The sequence below is a fragment of the Onychostruthus taczanowskii genome, unplaced genomic scaffold (assembly GCF_017590055.1).
Source record: "Onychostruthus taczanowskii isolate IOZ18803 unplaced genomic scaffold, ASM1759005v1 scaffold17, whole genome shotgun sequence".
Lineage (NCBI taxonomy): Eukaryota > Metazoa > Chordata > Aves > Passeriformes > Passeridae > Onychostruthus > Onychostruthus taczanowskii.
The window spans coordinates 6,116,071-6,141,449 of NW_024498906.1; the positions used below are offsets into that span (position 1 = coordinate 6,116,071).

The 25,379-nt window shown below is 35.3% G+C and overlaps 1 protein-coding gene across 8 annotated transcripts in view; it reads right to left on the reverse strand.

Moving 5' to 3' along the window:
- Positions 1 to 25,379, reverse strand: part of DMD (dystrophin) — a 1,147,932-nt gene that overhangs the window by 223,114 nt on the left and 899,439 nt on the right. For all 8 annotated transcript variants that reach the window (XM_041399749.1, XM_041399747.1, XM_041399750.1 and 5 more), the window contains one exon: positions 14,057 to 14,246. In XM_041399749.1, coding sequence (XP_041255683.1) covers positions 14,057 to 14,246 — 190 coding nt within the window. The remainder of the gene's footprint in view (positions 1 to 14,056; positions 14,247 to 25,379) is intronic.

A 25,379-nucleotide genomic window follows, 5' to 3' on the forward strand; every position in this document is an offset into this window, starting at 1 on the left:
TCATATCAATTTATAACAACCATACATATCCCTATGTATGCATTTTTTTGCATTTGCAGGACTAATTTACTCTGACAATAACTACACCGACATCAGCAAAATAATAAACAAGATGTGAACATTTGTTTCTACAATTTTTTCTTTCAGTAGTGCAAGTGCTAAGGCAAAATTTAAGGAACAAAGGCAAAAAAAAAAGAAGAAAGAATTTGACTTTTGCAGTCGTTTTAACTCAAAATAGGTGTCAGAAGTGTAGCACAAAATAACTTAAAATAGAACAGTATTTCTCTGTGCCTGAAAAGGCAGATGAATAGGGAATTGTTTAAATTTATTCTCTCTCCATTCATTAATATTCCATGAGACAATTATAATAGACTCAAAATCATTTATTTAAATTACAAAATAATTTTAGCAAATAAATTCACTCTGTAGAACATGCTGAAACTGTTTATTAACACCATTTATTATCCCTAACAAGAGCAGCATCACTTAGTTTGTTACTGAAGCCATATAACACTGCTTCTTTTCCACCCAAGTGGATGTGCAGCTCCCAAAGTAAGATTTCCTAAGTATAACACAGTTTCACACATTTGTTTTCAGAAAATATGACTGTGAAGACAGCCAAATGTAAACAGATTTTTTTATTTGGTTGTCCAGGTGTGAGTCAGCGAGAAGAGCAATCTTTTGGGAAAATACAAATTTCTCTCTTGTACTTCCCTCATTTACTAAAACACCCAAACCTAAAAGGACTGGGAATAACCCAAACCAACTGTACACCATCACCTTCTATAAAACAGTGGGAAGCAAGTGGCATGGGAATGCTATGACTGCAAATATGGAAAGCATCCAAGATTTTCCAGTAGCATCTGTGGCACAGTTTGTTTTCTCAGCATTGCCTGCTGCAGAGCAGAAACTCCTGAAGGCCTGGGGGAAGGCACAACTGAGCCCAACACTTTGAAAAACTTGCAAATGTTTTATCTTCATGACTGTAAACATCATTAACAATATTCCAGAAGAAATGATGTTTTATCTTCTAATAGCTCTATTCTTGCTCAGTGTCAGTACTGTATTATAAACACTATCCTAGAAGTGTAACCTAGAATACATTTTGGACACTGACAGCCAAATGCAGACACTGTATTCTAGAGCTAAATGCACAGAAAATAACATGTTCACATACAGCAAGTTTATTATACATATATCTCTAGCACACAAAATTTCTAAATAATTTCAAAAGAAGTTTCTTATTTCATTGGTCCATAGCACGGAGAATTGTAATCTAACATAACAACATGCTTAATACATTTTTTTCTAGGTGACATTCTCAAATGCTTCATAAATAAGACCTGTTTAATGTATCTAGCAACAAAAAACAACAACAACTAAAAAAAGGGTAATATTTCCACCTGTCTTGCAGAAGAAAATTACAAAATCACAAGATTACTAAATCACCAAGAAATGCCCTGGAAAATAACAATTTCTTGGCTCTTCTACTTCTCAGTTGTAAATCAGCATTCACAAGGCATCTTTCAGAATCATAATCAGAAATCTCAGATGTGGAGAGGAAAAATCCCAAAAGCATTATGCTATCACTAGAGGTATTCTGTATTGTATTTCTGTGGCTCATCACCACTTCAATGAAAAAAAGGGGGTTATAGATTATCCTTTCCATAAAATTAAGTATCAAAAGACTCATTACCATTTGAGCAATTAACAGCATTTTTGTTAATTTCTAAGATATCTGTCTGTCAATGGTTTAAAATATCTTACATAATTTTATTTACAGTGGATAAGACAGAAAACACATCAGTAATTTCAGGCCCAGTTCCTGTAATGTATGGTGTAACATGGTTTCTGCACACCTTGAATGGTATAAAACCTCTTTAAATTAATGTAAGCAGGAAACAGAAAGACTCAGAGGAATAAATCTGATGCAATCCAGGCTTGAAGCTAAATTGGATTATTTCAAAGAGATGGAACAGAGATCTGTAAGATACCTTGGAAAAAAAGACCTAAGCAGAAGGAATGTTTTTAGAACCTCAGGCAACAAAGAGCTATATAGAAAATATCCCCTGCAGTCCATAGGGACACCAAAATACAATACACAGACCAAAACAAAACAAAAGATGCTCTTTCCAGATAATGCAAAATTACAGATATTTTCGTAAAGTGGATGATAATACCACTATCCCTTTCTTAACTTACAGAATTATTTTCTACCCTCCCAGACACTTTATGATAATCACCCATGTATGTGGAATATCCTGACCTCCAACTCAGCACCCAGAGCTGGTGCATGCAGGGTATCAATGAAATTCACTTTTCACTTCATTACCACAACATTGAGAGTCTTCAATCCAGCCAACTCTCTCGCCCAAGCCCCTCACAGAAACATAAATAGATGTTTAACTTTCAAAGGATCCAGACTGTGCTTTCTTTTCTGTGCTGTTTTTTGAAGTTTTGAGATCATCTATTTTATGTAATGTAGCTGCAAAAAATATTGCCTCTGAGTTAGCTCTGCAATAATTCATTCTTGCTACAGCAATGATTGAGTAAACAGAAACTTCTACCAGAGGCATTCTTTTCTATTATTTATTGTAATATTTTTTTCATAATTTAATGAGAAAAATTTAAAAGCAATATTTTCATCCTTTCATGTTAAATTAATTTACAGAGCTGTAAGCCATAATGAAAACAGAGAAATAATCAGCAAAACAGCATGCTAATAAAGACAGATATCTACAAAGTTTCTTAACTAAACTCATCAAATAATTTCTTTTCTATTTCTGTTAGGTTCAGCCTGTATCTATTTGTTCCGAAGTATTGAGACATGCAGTGAAAATTACACAACAATGAAAAAGCAGAAACTACATAAAAACATACAAACTGAGAAGTAGAAATATTTTAAGCAAATCTGATTTATATTAGCATATATTCTAAATATCTGCCCCCATACTTTGTGGAAATGTCAACCTCCAGTCTTGTGTAGTAAGGATCTTAGAAATAAACCAATAAAATATTTAAATTAGTAAAGTAGCCTCAAAATTAAAACAAAATTAGTTAAATAATTTAAATATACCCATAGTTTCCTCTCCCTTTCCTCCATCTCACCCAAACAACTGGGTGAAGAGTTTCTATCCTGAGTCAGTCACAATAGGTGTTGACAATCTATAAAATTCCTTTTGCTATCAACAGCACTTGACTCTCCCAGGATGAGGCTTAGTGCAAGGAATTGGAGGCTGTGAAAAGGCTGCTGCAAGTTTGCTCCAAGGACACCACGCGGCATTTCTGCTTCCATGCCCGATCACAGAGCTGGATTAAAACCGGTAAATGCTGGTTTCACCTGAGGCATTGTGAGCCCCACAGCACCTGGGGGTAAAACTGTATGCTCAACATCCAACAGGAAACAAAAGATAATGAAACAACAAGCTGCCACGGACAGGTCCCCTTGCAGAAATCACTTTTTTTGGCAGTATTTTTCAGGCGGTGCTAAGCATCCACAGCATTCCACGTCTCACAAATCAAAGGTTAAAATACAATGACAACTTTTTTTTTTTTTTTTTTTTTTTTTTAAGCAAATCAACAAGATGGGATTTAAACAGTGCTGCAACTCTTACTCATGAGGCATAGAATTACAATACCACAGTTAAAAAGAAAAAGAGATGATCCGTTCAGGCTAATGCACTGTTATGACTGTAATAGGTGTAACATAAGTGAGAACAGGTTTATTTCATAGCTTTGATCTCACAGCTTCCAGCAGGTTTCCAGGTTCTGGAAAGAAAGGATTTGCCACTTCATTTATAGATCAGGGAAATACACTTTGATATAACCAGTACAAAAAATAGCAGGACAACTGTAAGCTTTTCCCAGCAAAAGACCTTTGAAGTTCAACAATGAAATTAAGTGACTCAGTCTTCTGGGTTTTGTACTTACTCCTCTAGAAAGTGTGTCTTGCTATTCTTTTTTGTTGAGCTATGAAGTAGTTGCAAAAAAAAAAAAAAAGAAAAAGTCATTAAAATTCTATCCAATCTAGCAGACTGAGGTAGAAATTAAAATTAGGGAAGCTTAATGTAGTAGACAATGTATGGTATTTCTGGGGAGAATATAATTTATGTCTTTAATCTGCTTAGTTACTTAGTTACATTTCCTCCACTGGCAAAGTTTGCCTAAAAACTGTAATATCAGATTCAGATACCACAAATTAATATTCTGTCATTGATAAAAAGAAGTGGCAGAGTCTCTTTTTATGGTTAATTCATTTGTTTCATAACAAATAATCAGTGTAACCTGATATAAGTTCCTTTTGACTGACACATTTTTTTTTCAATCAAGCTGCTATAAGTTATGAAGACTTCTAACATGAAAAAATTACACAAAGGAAGAAAATAAAAATGTTCATCTTCAGAACTGATTAATATGCATGCTTCTTGCCGCCTATGGCCTCTTTTGGTTTTGCATTATCTTTTCAACTAAACAGATATTACAGAGATGAAGATATTAATTCTAATTTGAGTCCAGATATTTTCACTCTCATACCAATGATTCTGATGACTCTTAGTGCATAAAACTAAATTCAACCTAAAAAAAATATGATGAGCAATGTATTATTTTCTCTACTATAATTGTTCATGAATACTGTGTTCTGTTGAAAGCTGCTAATTTACTGAAGCAAAAATGGACAGCTAAATTTCTGTTCTCTCCTGCCATTTCTACAGCCTCTTCCACCTCCATTCTGATTCAGAAGAGTTATTCCAACAGAAGGGTAAATGTGAAAAACTACTCTTATTTCAGGCACTTCAAACCATTTTAGATGGAAAAGAAACATAAAGGACAGAAAGCATTAACACTTGCCCGCCTGGTGACAAAAGAGGCAAGACAAGCCAGAACAACATCAGGCATAAACATTTCTCAGAGAGTCAGAGAAAAAAAACCCAAAAAACCCAAACTAATATCACTGTCTCAACACTTATGAGACATTTGTGTGGGCAGGAGGGTCAGCAGAAGACACAACTGAAAACCTGGAGTTATCTGGCAGAAGAAATTTTCTAGGCATATTTTCACATATCTTCTACCTGTGACTAAGCTCATGGTCATCATTTTGGGGAAAAGTGATCTCAGCAGGCTGAGTTTACATCTTGTTTCTTGTTTCTCTTCCATTGCCTCATGGACAACAGCATGATTTAGAAGTATACAGAGTGGTAGGACCTACATGGAACTATAAACTCTTTAACCTATAAAAGATCACCAAATGAAGTGAAAAAACCCTACAAAACCCCTGCCACATTTACACATGAAAGAGAGAACACACACACATTTTGCACTGAGTTTAGGCAGCTAGCATAGTCAGTGAGTTATTTAGCTACTTCTCTTAGACTCTCTCTAAGTCAGAGGAGAGGGATGTTTCTCCTCCAGGAAGCAAACAGCATAGCTTAGCTGGATTAAACTGCCCTTTGGAAGTGCTTCTCTCTGATCCTCGTCTGTGCAGAACTGGGAATACAAAGAATTCCAGCCAAGCTGAGCTCAGTGGCAAAACCTCCTGCAGTAAAACACATTCAGAAAAAGCTCTTGGACATTTCTCCATGGTGTGAGGAAGTACAAACACAGATTGCTTTTAGATTGCTAGGGATGTGAAGAAAATGGGATAAGTGCATTTGGCCAGCTGCATAACTTTCTAGATTTCACCAGCTCTTAGCAGGAACTTAGCTCACACACCATTAACACTTAAAGTAGGTGTCAGAAGTTGACTCGACATCACCCGCAATAAGAATTTCTGTAAGAACAGGTGGCAGATACACAACAAACTTGTTATGTGTCCTCTGAATAATTTTAAGGCCGACAAAACACTGGAGAGAGGGCAGTACTGCATTTCTATAATCTGGTTACTCAGTCCATTAAACTGGTACGTGGATACAAACAGCAGGGCTTGTGTCTGCTTGCACCAGTGTTTCCATCCTGCTAAACATAAAGAAAATTCACATATTTGAAAAAAAAAAGCCACATAGCCCACAAGTGATCAGGTTATCTGGATAAGCCTAAACCCACATGAGAATATATATGAAGCATAATAGAATGTATATATAAATACAATAAATACAAAAGAAGAACTTACAGAATTTAAAAGCTTATATCTGATTTTCAGTGCCATAGGCTCTAAATTAAGTCCCTCAGTCTCATGAGAAACAGCTCAATAGTGCTATATTAGGGTACTTGGTAGGCATCATAACATCAAATTACCTTCCCCTCATAAAAATATACATAAAATCAGAGAACTGACAACAGAAAAATAGCAATTATAAGCCCTAGAAAGAGTACCAAGTAGCTATATATTTTCCTTACATTATTTGAACTCTGAAAATGAAATTATAACAATTTCAGAGAAGTTAAGCCCAAATCTAGTCACATTAACTGAGACAAAATACAGTTAAACTATAACAAACAACTATAACTTAAGGCTGGATTTTCTGAATTCTCAAGCATGAATTTCAACCAAATGGAAAACCCTGAACACCAGTTTACAATCTTCTAACCATTTAATACAATCTTCTAATACATTTAGCACTCCCACAACAAAGGACAAGTGTCCCCATCCAGAAAGTTGCTAATGTTATCAGTGATAACAGGTGATGAACCCACTGGAATTGCTGCAAAACAGGCTGACATAATAATTCTGTACTAATAACCAAAAAAATAGTCTTTGGATTCGTAAGTGGGACACATAGCAGTTTATGTGGTGAACATCAATAAAATGAAATCATCCACTCAAGACAGAAAACCTACAAAATGAAATGGAATCCAATGAAAATAAATGATTCAAATTAAAAATGTGACATGCAAGGAGAAATGAACATGTGGAACTTTGTGCTGACAGAAGAGATTCAAATTCTTGTCAGCAGTTGAAAGAAAGAAAGTGTAAACTTCTGACAGAAAATGAAATGGGACACTTGGTGCAGAAAAGGTACTTTTGCCAAACATTGTCAAAAGTAGATAGTGGGAGTTGCTACAGTAAACAACTGCTGCACAGTGCATATACAGAGCAGCTAGTATTGTGAAAAAGTGTAAATTCACATCCAGAAAACCTGTGACGTGACAGCTATATACTCATAAAAAGGGAAATTTGGAGGCACTTCTTTGAAGACAACTATTTTTCTCAGTCCTATCTAAAAACCTTTCACAAAGCCAGTACAACTTTTCTCTGGAAATGATTTGTACTTTTATTTTATTCCTTATTTGTATTCTTTGTAGGTCATTGACTTCTTACATATTCAGGGAGATATCTGCCCTAAGCCAAAATTAATACTTTTCCTCAGTTATGCACTGTACAATTTATCCCTTTTATATTAACATGTTAATAAACACAATACAATCATTTTTTCTTTTTGCCTGCCTTGGGAAAATACACATTTGGTCTCACAAATGAAAAATTATGTGCTCTTTAGCCAAGTGTATTGAACAGTTTGGTAGGAGGCATAATTGCATAAGGTATAGATACCCTTTTAAACCCATCATCAGAATATATTAAAGGCTACCACTGGGTTTTTGCCTAGTTTTTACTGATTATTCAATTTTCAAATAAATGTACTATAAATGGAAGATTAGACTGCACTAGTAAATACTGATGGTCATGCGAAGATGGAATAGCAGAAGTCTTCAAAGTTCTGGTAACTTTGAAGCCTAATTCCTGCCACTCCAAACTGATGGGCTACAGTGAAATAGGACATATCCTTCCAAAGATTATGACAAAGTCCATCCATCCCTTCTTTGGATGTGGGAGAGCCTGCTTTAGAAAAGCCTACACAAAGAGTGATGGGGCATCCTGTAGAAATGATAAGGTTAGGAGAGCAGGAATTGGAACTTGCTCAGAATAATGGCAAACTATTTTATTAATTCAATTATATTTCTACTTGGAATTTTTCCATGCTCTCCTCTAATAATCTTACTCAAGACAACAGAGCCTCACACTCCATGCTACAAAAGCTCTTCCCATCTAATCTGTGTTTGAAAACCTGTGTTTAAAGCTGGTAGGGTTTGGATGCTGATCAACAAAAGAAAAATTAAGACCATCCCTCTGGTGTGCTCAATAAACTTTTACAGAGGAAATACATAAATCAAACAAGTGAGAATATACCAGGTTATTTAACACATTTGAAAAGTGGGATTTTTCTTCCACCATGATTATGAGAACATAGGCAAATGAGAACTTAAAAGAAATTTATGTTATTTATTCCCATTCTGATACCACAGAACTAGATATCTTGATAAAACAAGCCTTTTGCCTTCCAAAAGAAGATTTGTGCTGATGAGGGTTTTTTCTTTTAAGTTCAGAAACAGGGAGGGCAGAAGCAGAGTACACATTAATGCATCAACTCATAGGCAAGCTGCAACAGCAATACATTTCTGTTTCTATGATACAGACCATCCAGACTAAACAAACTGAAACAAAATATTTGAAAAAAAGTAATGACATCTACCCATCTGGTTTATTGCTGATTTCTGACCACTTCTCTTTGATATCCACTTAAGAGCAGTTGTATTATCATTATCCCTGCTGGGAATCAGCAGCTGAATGTCCTGTGAAAGTATTCAGCATTTGACACTTGCTGTTAACAACAAAGGAACATGAATCCCCTTCCTTGTGATTGCTAATTGTAACACTGAAAAATTTGTGACCACATGTTTTCAAAATAATATTTTTTAAAAATCCACTCTCAGGAAAAAATTCACTCTGAGATGCAATCTAGCCCTTTCTCAGATTAGGTTGTAAAAGCACTTGTTTTAACACTCAAGATTTTGGAATTTCTCTTCTATTCTCAGTGGAATAAGATGGCACTGACAGTTGCTATTCTATTCCAGGTACTGTAGAATAGATTTTATTTTAGAATTGGTAACAAGTTAGTATAAAAGGCAAAAATGGAGAATTAAACTTTAAAAAAAACAAAAAAACAGGTAAGGGAAGAAGATTATGTGTTATTTTTAAAAAGCTTTCAGGGAACAATTACAAGCAGAAGTGACTGAAAAAGTGTTTCAGAATGGAGAATGACAAAGTGCTTCAGAACAGAGAATGGAAGTACTTGAAAATAAATTAATATTTTTTTAGTAAATTCAAGTAAAATGAGCAAGAATATTACAGATACATTCTCTTTTCTGTCTTACAGAGATTCATCATCTAATCTATAGATCATTCACAAAATGAACTGTGTTGGAGAATAATATATAAATTATATTTGAAATAAATTTGGAAGCAATGTCTTATCTCTCTAAAAACCTATTCTGATAAATAACTGAGAAGTGTCAGGAATATGCATCTACCTCAGCTTTTTACTACTGTAAAAAACCAGCTGCCTGGACACCTTAAAAACAAGTGAGCACCTTTGAAGTATTGACAGGAATAGAAGAGACAAGAGTGCCTTGTTTGCTGTTCATGCCCCTTAGATGATGTTTTTAGATAAAAAGACCACTATGAGAAAATAAGAGTACTGTCCATACTGTATATTCTGAGGTATAACTTGAGGCACTGCATATTTTTCATATTATGAGCAGCAGAAATCCTGACTCTAATGGAAAACTACTTAGGTTATAGGCTAAATGAGCATGAAGGTGGCAATAAAAATAAATCTGCTATGTATTTCATGCTGAAGTATTAACCTTGCTTCATTTATCATCCTATGGCATACTTTTAGTCAGGTCTATACTACCAATAATTTGTCAGTCATCATAGATTATTTCAGAAACATTTTTTAAGCTGTGTATGTAGTACAAAAGCATTCTCCAGTTAGTGTTTACCGAGGTGTCACATGCAGTATTCTTCGTCAGATTTCAGTGAAAAAAGTCTGTGATTATCTTCATTTACAGGCTTAATATTAACTGATCGCATTCATAAAGTAACAGGATAAATCCACACTAGCTTCAAAATTCTCTCTAATATCACATAAGCTACATAGAATGTCACATACAATTATTGCTAAAAAGACAGACCTGAAAAGTATTTCATACAGTCATAGAATTCTTAAGGTTGGAAAAACCTCAAAAATAATCACGTCCAACCATTAACCTAACACCACCAATTTCACCACTAAACCACATCCCTAAGTGACACGGGATCCAAGGATTGTGACTCAACTACTTCCCTGGGAAGCCAGCACTTGTTCCAACATTTGACAACTTTTTCTTTGAGAAAATTTTTCCTAATACAAAACCTAAACATGCCCAGGCACAGCTGAGGCCATTTCCTCTGAGGAGAAGAGACCAACTCCCATCTCACTACAACCTCCTATCAGCTGAAAGTCTGAGCCTCCTTTCCTCCAAGCTAAACACCCCCTGCTCCTTCAGTCACTCCTCATAAAACAGGACTGGTCCCAAGGACGAGCCCTGGGAACATCCCTGGGGTCTGTCCCCAGCTGGATGTGACTCCATTCCCCACCACTCCCTGGGCCTGGCCCCACAGACTGTTTTTACCCAGCAAAGAGCACACCCATCCAAGCCACTAGCACCTGGTTTCTCAAGGAAAATGCTGTGGAAGTTCTCTTCCACACAATCCAGGAACCTCCTAGACTACTTCTTCTCTGCTGTTTCTGCGTTTCCAGAGGATACCTGGTAACTTGAAGTTCCCCAAGAGAGTAAGGTCTAGTGACTGTGAGACTTCACCCATTTGCTTATGGAATATTTCAACTTTCTCTTCATCCTGGTGGGAGATTTATAACAGACTCCCACCAGAATATCTGCCTTGCTGGACTTCCCCTGATTTTTAACCAAAACTACTCAGTGCTGTTGGCACCAGCATCAAGCTCTAGACAGTCAAAACACTCCCTTCCATACAGGGCTGTCAGACCACCTCTCCTTCCTTGTCTATCCCTTCTAAGGAATTTATAGCTATCCACTGCAAACTTCAGGCATGCAAGTCATCCATGTCTCTGTGATGGCAATGGTGCCATGGTTTTCCAGCTGCTCAATGGGCTTCAGCTCCTCCTGTTGGTTGTCCCTGCTGTGTGCACTGGTGCAGGTAGATGTTGGGCTATAGATCCCCCACCTTTCTGCAAGGAGAACCCCTAATTCCTGTACAACCATTCTCAGGTGCTTCCATGGTGTCTGACTCATCAATAACTCTTGTATCTTTGCAGCCACAAGGATCTCCAGCCCCTACCTCCACCGAGCTGTCAGACCAAAGGACCTCACTAGCACACCATCCCCCAAACATGCTGTCCCCAGGCTTATCTCTGGTGAGCCTGGTTTTATATCTTTCTCCCTTCAAATGCAGTTTACTCTTCCCTAAACCCTGATAACTCCTGGGCAAAAATCCTTTCCCCCTTTGGGACAGATGTACTCCATCTGTCACCAGCAGGCCTGGTGTCATGTAAACCGACCCACATTATAATTAACACAGCTGAGAGTTCATATCACTAGAAGTATGAAAGCAGAAAGTGAAATTAATTTTCATCTCCTTCATATGGTTACTTAACAAACCAGGCCTCATGAGAACACATGATGTATTTCAACTAGGAAAAAAAAAGAAGCACATAATTACACAACTCCTTGGAGTAACGGGTTTGTATGCTTGAAAATTCTCCAGAAAGTATTCTAACTGTGTGAATCACCTCAACTGCTACATTGCTGTCAGTTCAGACAAATGATGCATGCAAATACATGCTTGTACAAACAAACAGGGTGTTTATAATGCAACATTTTAATATAATTACATCATTGGGTAATTAGAACGTGCAGTTATATAAGTCTCACCTTTCTCCTTCTGCTACTGAATGAACTGCTAACTACTAAGGAAAGATTAATCTTTATTAGTGACAACTGAGTTAATGGTTTCTGAACATGAAAAGGAAAACAAACGCCTAAAACATGATATTTTCCAAGACAAGCAATTGCTGCTATATAAAAAGTTTCTGTACAGCAAGTCATTATTTTCCTAATTGTTTAAATGAATAAGATAAAGTTGGAAAGTGTAAAGCATGAAGCCAATGGATCACTAAGAGATCCTTGTCACTACAGATGACAAGGATACAAAGCTACTACTGAACTCAGAAACTTAGGTTTTTTATTGTTTGTGTAGAAAATTATTTATCAAAATACTGGTTTAAACCTAGTGGTTAAAAATATCAGATTAAAACAGAATTGTAGCATCTCAAGAGTCCTAGTGACTATTTTCACATTATCCAATTCTATGGAACCGTGTAAAAAGAAAGACAGAGACTATGGATCTAAATCCATTTGTTATATTTGACCATAAGTTTTATGCATTCTAATAAGCCCAGGGAGTCAAAATTTCTTCCCAAAGACTCATGAGACACTGTTATTTAATTAGAAAGCATCATTCTATTTTACCTCCTAGGATCTGAATTCAGCTTAATTGATGAGAAAAAAAAAAAAAAAGAAAAAAGAAAAAAAGATTTCATGCAGGAAAAAAATGTTTGAAAATTCTAATTCTAATTGAAAGAATTTAGGATTTTTTCTAGCTGGGGCAGGGCTTGCAGTTTTACTACACATACTGGATGATAGCAAACCATATTGAGGACATGGACTGTATTTGAATATGTCTGTTTTGATACATGTACAATTTATGTACTGAGTTTCTTGGAATATACTGATTCTTAGTCTTTGCCTGATATGTTATATAGGGTAAATATATTTCTGACCCACAATACAGAGTTAAAAGAAAGGCCTATCACTTTTTATGCTTTATGAGGCTGATTGTATGCATTAGTGAGCAATAACCCCTTTCCACAAAGAACATAAATACATATTTCGGAGACTCTGTGATGTTGTAAAGATCCTTTTTCTCAGAATCTTTTATATGCATAAACTGTGTGCAAACTACACATTTATGTCAAGTACTTGCTTTTCATCTTTATACATCAAAGTGAATTGTGAGAGAGAACTCCCACAAGCAGGGTGTGAAGCCTGAAAGAATCAATGCAGCAATACCTGAGAAACAGAATGAAAAGCCATACTCTCTTTCCTGATCATTCAGCTGGCATAATAAAATTGTTCTATTGATAAAATTGTGCTCCATTACCCATTTTTAGCAAATAGATAGACAATATTTGCACCACTATGAGGAAAATGTACCTGTTTGAACAAAAAGCTTTCACAATAAAGACTTGATACAGAGCACTGGGTTATGACTACTGCAAATATTACCCATCATAATAAATGAATTTATTTTGCAGCTAAGAATTCTTGAACTACTATATAAATTTACTCTTTTTTTTTTAAACACTTATGGCTAAATTTTTCACAGTATGTTTTTCATCATTAAATAAACTAAGGCACAGGGTATCCAGGGGCTTAAATCTCCAGTTTTGAACTTCCTGTCAAAATCAAAATAATGCACTATAAATGAATACAAGAAATTTCTACACTGAAAAGGTCACTGAGCTTTGGAAGAGGCTGCCCAGGGCAGGGGCTGAGTCAGCATCCCTGGAGCTACTAGAAGATGTGTAGATGTGGCTCTTGAGGACACGGTTCAGTGATGGCCGTGGCAGTTCTGGGCTAATGGTTGACTTGATGATCTTAAAGGTCTTTTCCAAGCTGAACTATTATATGATTCTATCAATACTGGAATAAAGGGTCCTGCCTTCCAAACATGCAATCAACCTCATATTCAAAAAATTTAAGACCTCAAGCAAACATATCTGTATTCCTCTCAATAACTGTAGTGAAGAAAACGCAATGGAAGTATAACAACATAGTTCAACAGCTTCATCTCAACTAATTAATTTTCTTTCTCCTCAGGATTCTCTGGAACAATAAATACAATATTATCTTTCTTTAAGATTTTTTTTCCCCCAGAGGAAAATAACTGTATGAGAACTGTCCAGGCATTTACTATGAAAATTTGCATCATTATCTCTTTTTATTACCGCAATGGATTGTGTGGACAATAGACTCCCAAATTGCCATTTCTTCATGTATTTGAAAGTAATGGAGAAAAACTAATTCAGTTAAGCTACAAAGAATAAACTTGATGCAAATTATACAACTTCTATAAATATCAGATATGCTTGATAAACTCTCATGTTTGTCAAATGCCTCTATACTGAAGTGCTTGGCTTACCTGCCACTGTTTCATGAGGTCCCGAACCATTTTGGCATCCTCTAGTGTCTTTTCTTTGTGTGTAGCATCCTGCAGGACATTTGCAGTTGTTTCAGCTTCTGTAAGCCAAGCAAGAAACTTTTCGAGATCCAGGTAGAATTGCTGCAACATTCTTAGGGCTGATTCCAGAGCTGCTTCACGTTCACAAACCCTGCACAAGTACAAATAATCAAATACAGGGCTCTTTGGAAGAAAACAAACCTTAATCTTTAACTCAAAATATAAAAAAGACACACAAAATATTTTTCGTTTACCAGTCAAGGTAACTTTGCTGATACATTAGCTACAGAACTAGTACTGTATGTTTAGCAGGTAAGGTTCTTTTTTTTTATGTTTTCACATGAGAAGTCGTAAGTGGAATCAGTCTGACACAAAATTAAGCAAAAGTACTTCTGTCAAAGTACTATGCCTAAAATATGCACAATGGAAAATCAGAAGTAATTCCCTGGTTTTGTTTTAATAAAATATTATTTTTTATACTACAGTGGAAATACTTGTTTATTTTTAGAAATCAAAAAATAGATCCTAACCACTGCATGATACAATAAATTCAATGATTAATTTTCACTACTTGAAACATTTGAAGATTGTGTTCAACACCTTAAATCCTTATAACACTAAAGTTTTTGGTGGGCTTTTGTTTTTTATTAATGTATTATTATTTTAATTTGAATGTGATAAATTGCAAGGATGATCTCTATCAGTTTCAGGACACAATACAAATTTTAAAGACAAAGACTATTTTATCCTTGGGGAAGGTCTAATTCAGATTATGAAAGGACACTAAAGATTTCAGCAACTCTGGTGCCAAAAAAACATTAAAGCAGATCTGTGTTATATCAACATTCATATGCAATGTAGGTGTCATGTATTCACTGATATTTTTGCTTTGAACTTGAGCAAAATATGGATTTAGAAACATGAGCAGCCAAGTATGACATTGTTATTAGCACAAATCTGTCAAGGTTACTTACCTATTGTATTACATGCATATTTGTTTAACACCAACATGATACCTAAATAATTTTTTAAGATCTGAGAATACTTACTAAGGTCATTTGGTAATGTGCATTACTTCAAGTGGAATGAATGCACTTTGATGCACACCTATGCTAAGTCTACACATCTATGGTGTTCTTAACATATCTCAATAGATTTCCTGCCTAGTTACTTAGGGAGAGACTAGGATACTAGATTCTAGCAGACATAACTTCTCAAGCTGTAATTAATCAGAGGAGGAAATGAAATTTCCAAGTGCTGATCTCTCTTTCTAATCCTGCTTCCTGTCGTGAAGGGGCTGTACTCCTTGGTAAGTGATATCTCCCTTAACCCCAGTTCACTAGGGGAAGTGAAAAAAGAAAAAAAAAAACCTACCACAACAAGTTTTGCCAAGTGGCACTGACTTAACAAGTTTTTTTATAAGCATATAGTTAATAATTGCAGCAGAGGATAGTAAGAACAGAAAAAGTCAGTCAGAGTATAGGCAAGAACAACCACTACAGGAAAAAAATATCCTTCCTGAGAGACTAATGTCACAAAAACTGCCATATTTCTATTAAATTTTTAATCCTTTGACATCTTATTTGCTTTTTCCAATCATTTTGTTAAAAAAGGACTTAATTTTCATTCAAAAACTGAGAAAGCTACTGAATGCCTCGCTACAAACTCATCCATCAGGGATTTTTTAAAGCTTAAAAATGTACTGGATTTTCACCTCAGTTGCACCTGTTGCCACCTGCAAGAACTCTCCACATCATGGCACTGCTTAGGCTGCATTAGACTGTGTCCCCCAGGGGGCTGTCAGTGGGAGACACTCAGCTGCAGGCCAGTGAACATGATCTCTTTCCCAGCTTTATTCTACGTGGGCATAAACACGGCTTGTGGTCATGCTACACTTCTAATTTAAAATAACTGCAATGAAATAATTTGTTGTTGTTTTTTTTTTTTTTAACTAAAGGTTAATTACATAGAAATGACACCTAAAGATACTAGCAATATACATTAAAAGATAATAAGACACAGAAAATCTTTTACCTGGAAAATTCTGTATTGACCTATTTACCACTTTTAGCTCAAAACCAGCATTACATTTATTCAACACAACTTGGAAATGGAATACAATTTCGTGAACTAAATATACTTTTCCAGTTCTTCAGAGCACAATTTTAGGATATGCTTTATAGCATTATTCTAATTCAATTTACAGTGTGCAGCATGGCAGTTAATAGCCTTTGCAGAATCACATAAAACATTTTTTTCCTTCATAATATGAAAGGCGCATTTTTAACTGCTGTACACCTGGATTCCTATAGATACATAGCAATACTCTAAAAATAACAACATTCTGCAAATACACAGTGAGATAAAAAACAAAACAAAACACAAGCACAGATATGAAAAAGATATTCAAAGGGAGAGCAATTTGGAGGACTACTCAAAGTCAGAATCAGTGTTTTAAAGAAACTCTTTTATTGATCTGAGCAAAGAATAAAGTTTTTATCACGAAGAATCTTCTGGCACGTCTATGATGCACAGAAATCTTATGGCACATAATTCTTTCAGTCTACAGAAATGTGTTTCTTTATAAGCATACTAATACCATAATTCCACTGAAAATATGTAGTACATATTACTACATATTTAGTTACTATGCAACTACATAATAGTTGCATTTTAAATTTTGGTACAGTTAACATGCAATAAATATTCAGCTACATTGACTGTCCTGCAGCATATCAATAAACTTCACTCTACTTGTCTTTCTCACTACAAAAGTATGAAGATAGAAAGGAAAAAGAAGGTCTAAACATGAAGAATAAAACTAAGCATAGGCTAAATTGCACAGAACCATAGGGGTTAAAGAAATATGTATATTGAACAAGACATTGTTGCACAAAACCAAAAGATGCTTTCTCTTTAGTCTCCATTATCCAGGTATGTTTAATTTCACAGTGAGTGTAAACAGTAAGAAAAAAAATTAATGGGATAATAATGTTTTAACCTATTATACTATGATATAAAAATAATCACAGAGTGTATAACCAAAAGCTTCTTATTCAAGGAAGAAACATTAAAGGTGGGATTAATCTTATTTTCATCTAGACACCCAGAAGACAGGCAAACCACTCCCTCTATAAAAGACACAGACACAGCATTTCTGGAATTCAGATTCTCCTCCCTTGCCTACACACATCTGTTGTACCAGATCAAGGTCAGAGTAAACTATTTCTCCTGACTACAACAGTAAATCACTTAGACTATTTTAATTTTACAAAAGCCTTGAATTTTTTTATTTCTAAAAGTAGGCAAGCTGGTCCCCAAACACCCCTGTAAATTTGATTTTTAGGAACCAGTACCATCAGTGGACTCACCAGCTCTAGCTGTTGTATGAGCTTTGTGCAGGAAAGAAGTTATGACGCTCTTTTAAGTACATGTCAGCCGAAGGCTTTGAGTTGAGGGAATAATGGTGGCATGTCAGAGGAAGTGAGTCAAGCAATGTGTGAACATTTAAACTGCCAGGAAGGTGTTTTTAAGGGCTTTAAAAAAATGCACAAAAAGGGAAGGTTACCAGCCTCTGTTTCAGGACATTGCTGTTGTGCTGAGAACTTTTAAAGCTAATATTTTTTAAACATAGCAGTATACAAATGTTCATGAAGAAAAGGAAGGTAAAATTAAGTTATCATCTCAGAATGTTCTGTGATTCTGTGATTGAAGTTATTGCAGGAGTGCTTCATTCAGCACTACCAAATCCCATATTTACAACACAAGGAATACAGTGCTTGTAGGGGCTCTGCAAGCGTGAATATCAGATTTTTCTTCAGCTGTAATGTTTGCTACATAATTTGGAGCAAATCATTCACATTTTATGAGTATATATGTATTTCAAATTGCAATGCTTATTCACAGAACAAGATACATTGTGAGGGTCAGTGTGTGAATAATGCTTTGAGATGCTCAGCTAACAGGACTCGCAGTAAGTGCAGAGCACAAAATAACACACTGCTGTTCCCCAGGTATTTCTTTAAGAGCAATAAAAGCAAAGCAACCCTGTATCATTCAGTGTTCAATAGATCACTAAATCATACTTCCATCTGCAGACTGCAGTGATCTAAAGTTATCTCTCTGAGATATAAAATAAAATATCCTGGACTACTGGCTGTCAAAGCATCAGGAAATGGTTTTACTTCTACAATTCATGTGGTTTTCTCTCTATAATTGTATTTTCTCTGACAGTGCAGTTCCATACAATAAAAAATAAAATAAAATTTAAAAAGTTACTTGAATCTCCTATGTTCAGCCAACTATCACAAAAAATTTGAACTACATGCATCATCCTGTTAATGCTGGAAAAAGTTTGCACCATTTTCATAACGTTTATATCCCTTCTATGAATATGAAAAAGGAACAACTGTAAAGTTTTATTGGAATATTTAATTTTTTACTACTAAATAAATTTAAGCTCTCACTGGTAACTCTCCTTCAGCTGCTTTAACTTGTACTGATAAAGAACCTATCAAAGTGGGAGAATAATTTAACCTTAGATAAAGTTGGAACATAAAGAGATGTCACAGATATGAAAATTAAATTCTTAAAATAACTATTATTGATATAATTTTGAAATCAAAGTCAAAATAAATCATATTCATTAATTTTGGGACTGCTGGTTGGAGGACCTTTTTTTCAGAACCTAGGTACTACATTCTACAGTGCCAGTTAAAGTTATAAATATGTGCCAGTAAGTGATGGATGTTCAGATTAACTCTGGAATGCCTGTTACAACATTCAGTGGGGAAAACTACGCTGAGACAGCATTTTAAGTACTGCTTTCCTGTGTTTCTCTGGATGTCAGCTAGCTCAACACCATGGTAAGAGGCACTTAGGATTTTTGCAGCATCACTTCTGCATGAATGTGCCTTTTAGTTTGTCCATCTGAACAGAGGTACTAGGCTTTGTCTGCTGTAGATTACTGGAATGTGGATGTGGATATAAATTTTTGGAGTGATCTTTTTATATGCAAACTTATGTCCTACTAACACTATTTCAACTGGCTTGTTGGAAAATGTTCTAAACCAAGTTGATCTTGCAGTAGTGGAGATTGCTCGCATGTGTGCAACTCCACCTCTGAAATAATTTTGTTGCAAATGGCTAGAAAGCCTCAAATTGTAACCAAACTTAGAGCTACAACATCAGTATCAAAACTGCTTGAGATCAGTGTTCACATGTGGTTGACATATATCTCCAGGCCCTTGTCCTCTCATTATTCTGAGTGAGGAGCCAGGAAAGCTTTGGTGTGCTGGTACAGAATTTTGTACTCTAAAGACAGGCTTGGGAACTGGCTGGGTATCAGCCAGCAGGTGGTGAGCAATTGGGTCGTGCATCACTTGCCTCTCTTGGATTCTGTTACTCTCACTCTCCCTCTCATTACAGATACAATTAATATTAATAATAATATCAGTAGAATATTCAGTGTCATTCCAACCCTCCCCCAAATAAGTAAATTGTTCTTATTTAGCTTTTCTGGAGGAGAAACCCAGGAGATCTAGTTTTCTTTCCAATTCTTCTCCCTGATGTAGGAAAGTGAGCAAGTGGTTGATGGTACTGAGTTGCTGGCTGGGTTTAAATCTCGACAGTGTAGTGCTTCTCTCTGCCTTCCATTAATTTCTCAACAACTTGATCTACTTCCTGAAAGTTGCTTTGGCTTCTTCAGATAAGCTGAAGGGCATCTCTATCTTGGCTGCACTATCCATACTTATAACAAATGAATAACCAGTGATATAATTTTAAATTCCAGATTTAATTGGGCATACAGAGAGATTAAGTGCAACAGCTGGTCCAAAAGAGACACACACAGGCAGCTCTCTGCTGATTCTCTTTATTTCTGCAGGAAGGAAGAACAAAAGCCCTCAATGTCCCCATGATCTGATTGGGGAACTCAGAATGTCTTCACAGGGACAAAGTCCTGCTCTTTTCCTAGCAATCACAGTTTCCTAAATGACAACACTTTCCTCAGATATTAAAATTACAACATTCTAAACCATCTCCTGATCATAGTGATAAGTCCAAAGTTTGTCTTTTCTTAAAAATCTGTCGAGACAAAGGGGGAAATGCTTCAATGAACAGTTACTCTACTAAGCAAGACGCAAGTCATTTTTCCTGAACAATTTTCGTGTTTTAAATCTCTTCAAAACAAGAAAATGTGTTTCTGGTGTTTCTGTACTTAGGAAAATGGATGCAGCAAGAGAGAGGAAGTAATTTCTTTTGCTACTGTTCATTGGTTAGCTTGTTTCTTAGCCTTATACCTCTCAAAGACTTTCTTGAAAGAAACAGGATTTCTATAAAAATAACAAAAATCATCAACCCTTCTCACAGCATTTTCCTCTGAACTTTCTTTGTTACTAAAGATACTAAATCAATTTGAAGACATGTTTTTGAATTTAGACTGTTTGTCCCATATATTTATTTTTAAAGCACAATAGCTATTGAATAGCAAAAAGAGAAAAAAAAACCCCAAAAAACAAAACCAACCCCAACCCTGCATTTATCAGCCTTGGATATTACTCCCCCATCTATTCTACACCATTTTTTATGAGACTGAGAAAAGTTGCTAAAAAAAAAAGGAAATATCACCCCCTGGGGAGCAAAATCACACGTATGGACAGGACCTTTAAACAACCCCTTTTTAATTAAGCAACTGACAAGATCAGCACAAGGGCATCTGTGTTATCCTGCAGGAAAACCCATCATCAACCTTTAAAAAAAAATTTCTGTCTCTACTTTATTCACTTATGGGTTCCTACATTCCCAAAATGCCTCTTAATGGGATAAAACAGAGAGAGAGAGTTAGAGGGAATGTTTTCTAACAGGCTTTTCTTGCCCCCATCACTTTTGTCTCCTTTCCCTAGCTTGCTATGGCATAGGTTAGGAATATATAAAAACATAAGTGTACATCTCCAACCATCATAACCATAGATTATCACACTTACATGGTGAGCTACAGAACAATCATTAATGAAAAGAAGGAGATTCCTTTGTAATTACAATCAAATACAGGTTATCCTTTATACTATTGAAAACAGTTTCTTGTGACTTTTTCCTTGTGACTTTTTATCTCCCGATAAATTTTCATTAAAGTCAATCGGTTTCCAGAGAGTAAATCATAACTGTTACCAGGTTAATGAGAAGGGAATCTGAACAACACTCAACAATCACAGACATATGAGGTATCATTAAAAATTATTTACAGACACAGAATAATATTCTGATTAATTCACTCCAGAGGCTTTTCTAATTAGCCCTCAATCAAATTTTAAGGAAGTATCTTAAACCACTAAATAAGTAAGAAAAGAGAAAAAGAAAAAGAAAAAGAAAAAGAAAAAGAAAAAGAAAAAGAAAAAGAAAAAGAAAAAGAAAAAGAAAAATCCAACAGAACAAAGAACCTGGCAACCCCCCTCCCCTCAGTTCACTGAACCCACAGAACAGATTCCAGTCTAACCCGTGTATAATTCAAGTAATGCCCCAATAAGACATGGGAAGATAACATTTAATAATTCTGTTACTCCTCTTGAAGAGAGAAGTCAGAAAAAGAAGAAATACTAAAATCAAAACTTAAACCAAACAGACAAAACTAGTCTCTTATTCTAACAAAAGAAGCAAAAAATATTATTGTTCTGTCTTCTTCATACTTCATGGTCTATAATATGTAGAATTAAGTTTTTTCTTGCATTCTGAAACATATAATTCTTTCAAAATTCCAAAACAGTCAAGCATACCATTTAATAAACAGCATATTAATTACTCAGATGTAATTATGTAAGATAAAATCTTTGCTTTCTAAGACAGTGAAGTATAATTTAAAATGATTATGGAACTAATTATATTCTAAAGGCACTTGTTTTCTTAGCCTTACTTACTGCAAAAACAACTAGATTTAATAAGACTGTGAAGTGCACTGATGGCATTACATGAAATCAATTAGGGCTCACAAAGGATACTATTAAACTGCTAGTGTAGTTTTGATTTGGAGCATCAGCCTCTGAGGGCGGAACTCCATGGACTAGCAAAAAAGTGATTTGCTACCATGCAAGAGAGAGAGAAGCCTCAATTCCCAGGCTGGAAAACTTGTCTGGCAGCACTTACAGTTCTTATTATACCATGTGTCTTATTAAGTAACATTAAATAAACACTTAGATAAACACACACATTATTTTTCCCTCTCTAAAACATGGGCCTCAAGTAGTGCTCACATTACACAAAGATGCTGACAGATCAGGCTGGTTCAATATATTTTAAAACCTGTATTCTGTCAACATATTTCAAGAAGCATAAAATAATAACCAGAAAAAAACAAAACAGATCTGTAAAATTCAGGCCAGAAACAGCTGGTAACAAAAACTGGTCAGTATCTGAGTAAGAAGGAGAGAAAGCAGCCTGCCTATTGCCTCTTATGTTTATACAATTAAAAAAAAATTAGTTGCAATAACCACTCCATACCTTATACATTTATTTTTTTACTCTTCAGGAGGTTTCAAACTCCAATAGAAAACTGAAATATAGAATAAGTTCTCCACTATAAGGAGATAATCTGATTAAAATAGATCTGCTGCAGAAAGATGGCAAAACATCAGGAACTACAACCAGAGGTATATGAGAATATAGAGAAATACTAATAATTTATTATTATGCAGATTCAATAACACGGAAAGAAAGTACAGCTCTAGTTCTCTCAGGATCATGCAAATAGAAATAAATAATTAAGTAGTGAATTTCCAGAGCCCAGTTCAGCAAATTCACATGGTATTAAACTTACTCTCAGTTCAACAGAACTTCAGCATGTGTCTGATATAAAAGCCTTACAGAGAAAATCCTAACTCCACTGAGGATGAATCGCTAACCTTCAGCTGACTTCAAAGGGAACAGGATGTTCTCTGATAGTTCTACCTCAATTCTTTTTTGGATGAATTTCAAAGACAAAAATTCTTAGTAGGAGAAATCATAACCCTTCAAACAACAATTCTGGACCATTTAACAGAGTGGAGAGAGACGTAAATACACCAAATCTCTAAGTCTGGGAGTGAGGAAGTCTGACTATTCTGTTATGAAGAGACAAGACAAAAATGGATATACATGAACCTTTGTGTGCTCACAGGCAATTGTGGCAGAGTCATCCAAATCTTTCTCTTAAATAGTGCGTGATTTCCTTCTTAACAATCTTGCAAATAGTTATCAGGTGTTTACTTTAAAAAGATACTTGATTTGCCTTGAGATCTATCATTTTGTACTCATTGCCATGCAAGTATCCTCTGTATATTACAGATAATTTATTCAGTATCTGAGGAGATGCATTTCTTTTCCTTAATATATGCCTACCTGTTCTCAAACACTTTCCAAACTTTAGTCAGGGAAATGAACACATAACTGATGCATTAACTGGTGATTCAGCTTTACTTCAGCTTATGCACAGAAATCCATAAAGATTATCATAACCTCTTTACAAGCAGCTATTTGGGAAGCAAGTTAAGGGACCACAGTTTTGTTGCAGAAACCTCTTGAATTAAAGAAAACTGAGATTGAGAGTATATAATGTGGTCAAGGCAAATAATGTTCAACCCTGAGCATTAGGAGCCTTTTTCAAGGGAGTAGTAAATGGTGGTATGCAGTGCAGTAATGAACCAGTGGAAAAAGGTATGAAGAGCAAAACTGCAGATTTATCCAGATTAGCCAAACCTGGAAGAATTTAAATAATTCCAAATGGGAAAAGCCATCAGCAATGTGTTAGCAGAAAGATTCAATAGATGTGTTCAAAACAACAGACACTACAAGGAATATTTAAACTCCGTATAATCTGACAGCCGCTGAACTAGCTGTGGCCTTGAAGAAATTCAGTATTTTAAATCAAGACCAACAGCTTAATGAAGGTTCCAATACATATTAGTATGTGAAAGATAGTAAAAATGAAAGGAATAATTATTCTTATGAAAGGAATAATTATTCTTGTCCATCTTTAACCCACTCTCCTGAGACTGGGCTGTGTACCTTGTCCCAGCCAGCAGAAAGCAGAGTAACAGCATACATAAGAGCAGTGACATGATGGGAAAACAAATTTAGCTAAAGCAAAATTTAATGAATACATTCCATACTTCTACTTTTATCTTTCGCAACATGAAAAGAAGTAACAGTGACAAATGTCCACAGCTCTAAGGGGTCAGCACAGTATAAAATGGAAGGGGGTCAGCAAAGGCAGATCTGAACTAAGATTTCTTAGTGCCATCTTATTTCACAAGTGTATTCTGCTGGTGTTTCCACAGGAAAAAAAAAGGAGAAGACAAGCACTGGAAGAGCTGCCCCCCATCCCTTGGAGTAAATCCTCACTGAGAAACTTAAAAGTCAACTACTTCAAAAATAAATCTAACTTCTTGGAATCAGTAAAGGTATATTGTTCATCAACTGACACTGCTGGTAATTCATTGACATAGCTGAAGCATCAACGTCAGACATGCACCAAGCATCAAGAACTCATGGAAATTTTGGAACTGTTTACCATTACTGGTAAGAAACATCATCAAATTTTCAGATTTTAAGGCAAAAAATAACTGAACCTAGCATATATAAGCCATGTTGTGGGGTACAGAAAACACATCCAAGAGTTAAAAAATTCCAACACTAAATTAGACTCTAACTTGATGTGAATTTAGAAAACAAAAAAATCATGTACATTAAATGAAATTGAAAAAAACTAGAAAAGAAAATAAGGACAAAAACAAACATATAACACTACCAAGATAAAATGAAAAAAGGGAAATGGAAATGAAAAATGAGTGATGGAAATGGGCATTGCAAGCTTGGTCCTTTAGACCCTTCACAAAACTCTGCTTTTACCATACAACGTGTCAATTAAACCAATGAAATCTCAGAAATACATGGCACATTTTAAACAGATAAAAATAATACCATGAAGTGGACCCATATGATGCATTGCCAGAAGGCACTACTGTGCTTAAGCAGATATTACTCAGATATGTTACTGATTATGTATCTTGCACAAAGGAAGAACCTGCAGAAATGCCAGCTAGAGTGATAGTTCCAAGAGCTATTATTTATTATCATTTGCAGAAGATAATATTTTTTTTTATAATTTGCAGGAGATGTAATGCTTAGTAGCTGGGAAGTGCTCTACATTTCTTATATTTGTCAGGGAATATAAATTTGGGGTATTGGTCAAAATTTAATTGATATTGGATGACAAACATGAACATACAACATAATATTTTCCTTTTCACAAATTCCT